Here is a 6,473-nt window from a genome sequence, read left to right as displayed (position 1 = left end):
AGGTGTATGGAGCCTTGTGTGTGTATGAGGTGTCCAGAGCGGAGCCGTGTGTGTATGAGGTGCACGGAGCAGAATAGTGTGTATGAGGTGTACGGAGCGTAGCCGGGTGTATGAGGTGTAAGGAGCGGGGCCGGGTGTGTATGATGTGTACAGTGCCATGTGTGTGTATGATGTATACGGAGCGGAGCCAGGTGTGTATGAGGTGTACGGAGCGTAGCCGGGTGTGTATGAGGTGTACGGAGAAGAGCCATGTGTGTATAGGTGTACGGAGCAGAGTTGTGTGTGTATGAGGTGTATGACGCGGAGCCGGGTGTATGAGATGTACGGAGCAAAGTTGTGTGTGCATGAGGTGTGCAGAGCATAGCCGGGTGTGTATGAGGTGTATGAAGCGGAGCCGGGTGTGTATGAGGTGTACAGAGCGGAGCCAGGTGTGTATGAGGTGTACGGAGTGTAGCCGGGTGTGTATGAGGTGTACAGAGAAGAGCCGTATGTGTAAAAGGTGTACGGAGCAGAGTTGTGTGTGTATGAGGTGTACGAAGCGGAGCCGGGTGTGTATGAGGTGTACGGAGAAGAGCCGTGTGTGTATGAGGCGTACGGAGCAGAGTTGTGTGTGTATGAGGTGTACAGAGGATAGCTGGGTGTGTAGGAGGTGTTTGAAGCAGAGCCGGGTGTGCATGAGGTATACAGAGCGGAGTTGTGTGTGTATGAGGTGTATGGAGCGTAGCCAGGTGTTTATGAGGTGTTCAAAGCGGAGCCGGTTATGTATGAGGTGTACGGAGCGGAGTTGTGTGTGTATGAGGTGTATGGAGCATAGCCGGGTGTTTATGAGGTGTACAAAGCAGAGCCGGGTGTGTATGAGGTGTACAGAGCAGAGCCAGGTGTGTATGAGGTGTACGGAGCGTAGCCGGGTGTGTATAAGGTGTACGGAGCAGAGCCAGGGATGTATGAGGTGTATGGAGCCTTGTGTGTGTATGAGGTGTCCAGAGCGGAGCCGTGTGTGTATGAGGTGCACGGAGCAGAATAGTGTGTATGAGGTGTACGGAGCGTAGCCGGGTGTATGAGGTGTAAGGAGCGGGGCCGGGTGTGTATGATGTGTACAGTGCCATGTGTGTGTATGATGTATACGGAGCGGAGCCAGGTGTGTATGAGGTGTACGGAGCGTAGCCGGGTGTGTATGAGGTGTACGGAGAAGAGCCATGTGTGTATAGGTGTACGGAGCAGAGTTGTGTGTGTATGAGGTGTATAGTGAAATATATCGTGGCACTGCTGTGTCGGTGCTCAAGATAGGTTTCCCACACCAGTAAGTAGACTAAGTAAATAACTTGGCACTCAACAGATAATAAGTGATGAAATTAGAACAAAAGGTATTTATTACTTGAATTGCAGTCCAATTATTAAACGTTTCGGTCAAACTTTTGACCTTCTTCAGTAAGCTGCATCATAAATATATAACATAAATAACAATGAGTATATACAAAAATACAAAATAGTAGCAAGGCAAAAAAATAGTTACAAAAAAGATAAATCTCACAAATTTAAGTGATATGTGATGGAGTGGAAGGTAGGAGAGGTAAGGAAGGGAAAAAGGACACTTTTTTTACGTACCCGACTGCTAGTTTCACGGTAGATTTAAGAAATCAAAAAAGGGGAAGGGGGCAGGTCCTATGTTGTAGTATTCTATAGACCTATATAGTGAGACGGATATTATACGTCATGACTGGGGATGAAATATGCAGAGTGAATAATGAGTGTTAAGAAGAAAACAATAAACTAACCTGTCCAACAATGGCGTAAGATCTAATAATTAGATTCAATTGTAGAACTTAGAAAGATAGTCTAAGATATAGATACAAAAAATAAAATAAAAGTAAGTATAGAAGCAAAACGAAAAAGTAAAAGGAAAATATCCCTGCCTCTAGGGAGAATGTAGAGTGTCTCACCTTATGTGCATAATTAGCAGAGGACTAAAGCGTATTTATATTATGGGAGAAAATGCCCAATGAAATACTGGTGGCTGAAAGAGAGGGACATAATGAATAACTATATTGGCATAATAGCCGTACACCCTGAAAATCTACATTAAAGATGTAAGTCTCACCGTGGAATGAATGCACTAAGATATACGCAGGCTAACAGAGCCAAAGTAGTAGTATAATGTCTAAGGGGACAAAAAAAGAAAAGGGGACGAACAGTAAATAAATAAATAAATCAACAAACATGATCCCTCATTCTCTCATATATGTAAGACTGCTATACACCATAAAAGGTAGAATGGCTCACCTAACATGGCAGACTAAAAGGGAGTCTCCAAGAGAATAGGAAAACTGGAAAGAATCACTCCTATAATGGAAAAGAATTATCAGCTGGGTAAAGTAAGGATGAGAATGTCCACTAGATGAGGGGGCTTACCAGTGTAGAAGAAATTGGTAGTGCGCATCAACGCGGTGTCCGCCGCTTGTTGAATGCTCCGTGGACCAGGGAGCCGGTTTAAGTAGTGGTGGGGCGGCATCATGTGAGCACACAGGACGGAAGTGCGTCCTGGAGGATCATTGCGCATGTCAGGGGCCGCTCAGCAGAGTATCGGGTGAGTGGTCACCTGACTATTAGGAGCCAAGGATTATGGGGATCGTAGTGCACCGAAACTGGAAGTACGTGTAGCGCCGCAGTGCGCATGTCAGGAGCCGCTTCTGCTGCAGAGATTGTTTAGCAGCATAGGCGGTCACCTGATAAAAAGTATGAGGGATCATGGGAGATGTAGTCAAACCGAGAACCCTGACAATAAGTATGTCCCTAATGTTAATGTGTGAGATCTGAATATAATAGGCTGAGGTAAACCCATAGAGTTAAAATAGGGGGAACGAACATGTAATTCCTGCAGAAAGCCTCATGAGTACAGAAACAATCAATGGGTAACATGGCCTAATATATCGTATATGTAATGTTAGGCTGCGTATGTCTTAGGAGACCCAAATAAGGTACACCCCGGGAAAAACAACTACAGAATTAACTCTATATATAAGGTATACTGAAAATAGAATGCAGTCGGGTAGGGAATAAACAGGAAGGAGAGTCCAAGGGTGGGGAGGGAGCAGGCAGTGAGTTGCATGAAGACGGTCAATATAGGCGACTCTGCAGAAAAAGACAAATATATTAGCATGCATGTGGTGGTAATCAGACATATATTATAGCAAATATTGGATCCATATAGGATGATGCCCCAAAAGTTGGTAATAAAGTAAATACACTTTCTAAGTAAATGCTAAGGGATCATAATCCCTATTGAGGCCCTTTGGAGCAAGGGTCTGTAATTCATGAATCCAGTAAGCCTCCCTCTTCTTCAGGAGGTGGATTCTATCGCCTCCCCGTCTGGGTACTGGAATGTGTTCTAATACCTGAAATCTCAGTTGTGAGATATTATGGCCCTTAGAAGAAAAATGACTTGGAAGTGGTAATAACAGGTTTTGACAGCGGATGGTTGACTTATGTTTAGAAATACGAGATTTGATTGACTGGGTTGTCTCACCGATATATAGGAGACCACATGGACATTTAATGGCATAAACTACGAAGGAAGTGTCACAGGTAGCGTAGCATTTTATCTTGTACCTTTTGCCAGAATGAGGATGACAGAAGTAATCACCCCGAATGACATTATTGCATTGGTTGCAATGTAGGCATGGGAACGTGCCGTTTTTAGGTTTATTAAGAAAAAGTTGTGTGTTAGCCTTGTTAATCCCAAAATCTGCTTTGACCAGAGAGTCCCGAATGTTAGAGGGACGCTTATAGCATGGTAGGAAATGGTCCTGAAATTCAGGGATGCTTGGATGGGCCGTACGCAGTATGTTCCAGTGGCGTCTAATAGTGTGATGGAGAATATGTACATATGGATGATATACATGTACGAACGGGACTCTTGTCTTAGACCTGGGTCGCACTGTAGTGGTAGGACTAATGGCATCTGTCAGTAATTTAGGGGGATAACCTCGTTCTCTGAATTTGGAGTACATCTCGTCTGTCCTAGTTTGTAGAAGGTCAGGTTCAGTGACTATTCTCTGTATCCTTTTAAATTGAGATCGAGGAATAGATCTCTTAGTGGCAATGGGGTGTAGACTTTGGAAATGCAAGAGGCTATTCCTGTCGGTTGGTTTTGTGTATAGGTCAGTTTTAAGGTTTCCTAATCCATCTTTCATAACTAGTGTGTCTAAGAAACTGACCTTTTCCATGCTGTTAGTTATAGTAAAATTAAGTCCTGGCCAAGCTGTATTGAGGGTATTGAAGAACAGGTCTAGGGTTTGTGGTGTTCCTGTCCATAGACAAAACACGTCATCTATGTAACGTCTCCAGAACGGGCAATAGGCCTGAAATAATGGATCTGGGTATACAATCTCCTCCTCGAATAGGGCCATGTAGCTGTTAGCGTATGGCGGAGCTACATTAGAGCCCATGGCGGTACCCTTAGTCTGTAAATAGAATTGGTCCTCGAACATAAAAAAATTCTTAGTAAGTACTATGTTCAGGAGGTCTAAACAAAGATTAATGACGTCAGGATTAAGTTGTGAGCCAGTCAGTAAATGTTTAACGCTAAGTATCCCTTGTGTATGTGGGATAGAGGTATATAAGTCCTTGACGTCTAGAGAGACTAGTAAAAGGTCCGTGGGAAGATCGGTAAGTGTCTGTAGTTGGAGCAGAAAGTCGCCTGTGTCGAGTAGAAAAGAGGGTAATGTACGTATGAGAGGAGTAAGGTTTTTTTCAAGAAAGATCGCCAGTGGGGAGAGTATGGATTCAGTAGAGGCCACTATAGGGCGGCCTGGGGGATGTTCCAAGTTTTTGTGTACTTTGGGAAGTATGTAGAAGACCGGTGTGATCGGATGGTTTTTGGTCAGGTATTCCCGTGTCTTCTCATCAATGACGCCTTTCTCTACATAGGGAATGAGAGTGTCCCTAATAAGGTCTTTGATCATCCTAGAAGGATCAGATGATAACGGCCGATAGACAGTTGTGTCATTAAGCTGTCGGTGGACTTCCTTTGTGTAATCTGATTTATTCATGACAACGATCGCTCCGCCTTTATCGGCTGGCTTAATAATGATATCTTTGTCATTGCGTAGTGATTGTAAGGCCTGGAAATCAAGGGCACTAAGGTTGGGAGAAGTATGTAACTTACGTGCCTCAATGTCCTGACGTAATTTAGAAAAGGACTGTTCTACAAAACCTATAAAGGTTTCGACTGCATGCGAACCTTTAGGAGGTCTATATGTACTTTTGTTACGTAGACCCAGGCTCTGTGCAGAAATTAGAGAAACAGCTGTGTCCGAGGAGGAGATAGGTAATGTCTCAGCAGATTCAAAATGAACGAGCAGTCTTAAACGACGATAAAATCGGTGCAAGTCCATGTCCGTATTGAATGTATCAAATCTGTATGAAGGGCAGAAGGAAAGACCCTTCTGCAATACGTTATGTTCAGCTATACTGAGAGTCTTGGAAGATATATTTATGACCAACGGTGATTTACCTGGGACCGGGTCACTCTGTAGGAGTCTGTTTCTCTTTTTTCGTTGGCTCCTGCGGGTCCTCTTCTTCTTGGTTGTTGTCGTCGTTTCCTCTGGCCTAAAAAATTGCTGGGACCACCGAAGTTGTCGCGTCTGTCCGTGTCGGAACCTGAGGTAGAGGGGTCGTTAGAAGAATGGTAGTCTGATCTGTTAGTGTTAGGACGAAAAGTAGATCTATCTAGCCAGTGATAGACCCGATTGTTCTCATAATCGTCTAAGTCTCTCTGAAATTTAATCCTTTTTCTATTTTCAGTATCTCGTCTGTGCTGGTCAGTGACTGTTTTTATCCTGGTTTTCAGATTATCCAACTCTTCGGCTGTACCGGCAGAGGATAGTTGTGTCTCGATATTTTTGATGGTTTCTTTGCTGGAAGCTATGGCACCCTGCAAATGTTCAACCGTAAGAGTCATTAAGTCAAACGAGCATTTATTAAGAATCTGCTCGTATTTCTGGCAGAATTCAGGACAGTCACTGAACAAAGTAGGACGAAGGGGGACCCGAAGTCCCCTTGGTATTCTCTTCACACGTAGATATTCGGTAAGAGTGGCGCAGTGGAGTTCCAGGTTGATCTGGCGTCGCTGTTCGCGCTCCAGATCCCTCCCTCTTGTTTCTCTTGGAGGGGTTTTGAGAAAATCACTAGAGAGATTTAACTTGGACAGTATATGATTAGTTTCATCTGGATTGTATGAAAATGTCAATGATGACATGTCAGACAGCGTGCTCACGTAAAGGAAGAGTGATAGTGAAATATATCGTGGCACTGCTGTGTCGGTGCTCAAGATAGGTTTCCCACACCAGTAAGTAGACTAAGTAAATAACTTGGCACTCAACAGATAATAAGTGATGAAATTAGAACAAAAGGTATTTATTACTTGAATTGCAGTCCAATTATTAAACGTTTCGGTCTCTACTGAATCCATACTC

The 6,473-nt window shown here is 43.9% G+C and overlaps 1 protein-coding gene across 1 annotated transcript; it reads right to left on the bottom strand.

The window, feature by feature from the left end:
- Positions 1 to 2,656: 2,656 nt before the first annotated feature.
- LOC138653412 (uncharacterized) lies at positions 2,657 to 6,256 on the bottom strand. The gene is made up of 2 exons (XM_069743247.1): positions 5,513 to 6,256; positions 2,657 to 3,129 (listed from the first exon to the last, which is right to left on the bottom strand). The coding sequence occupies exons 1-2, from the start codon at positions 6,254 to 6,256 to the stop codon at positions 3,115 to 3,117; spliced, it is 759 nt and encodes a 252-aa protein (XP_069599348.1). The 3' UTR covers positions 2,657 to 3,114.
- Positions 6,257 to 6,473: the final 217 nt, after the last annotated feature.

This window comes from Ranitomeya imitator, unplaced genomic scaffold, assembly GCF_032444005.1.
Source record: "Ranitomeya imitator isolate aRanImi1 unplaced genomic scaffold, aRanImi1.pri SCAFFOLD_26, whole genome shotgun sequence".
NCBI lineage: Eukaryota > Metazoa > Chordata > Amphibia > Anura > Dendrobatidae > Ranitomeya > Ranitomeya imitator.
The sequence above is the reverse complement of the archived record's forward strand: the minus strand, read 5'-3'. Positions and strand labels throughout refer to the sequence as shown.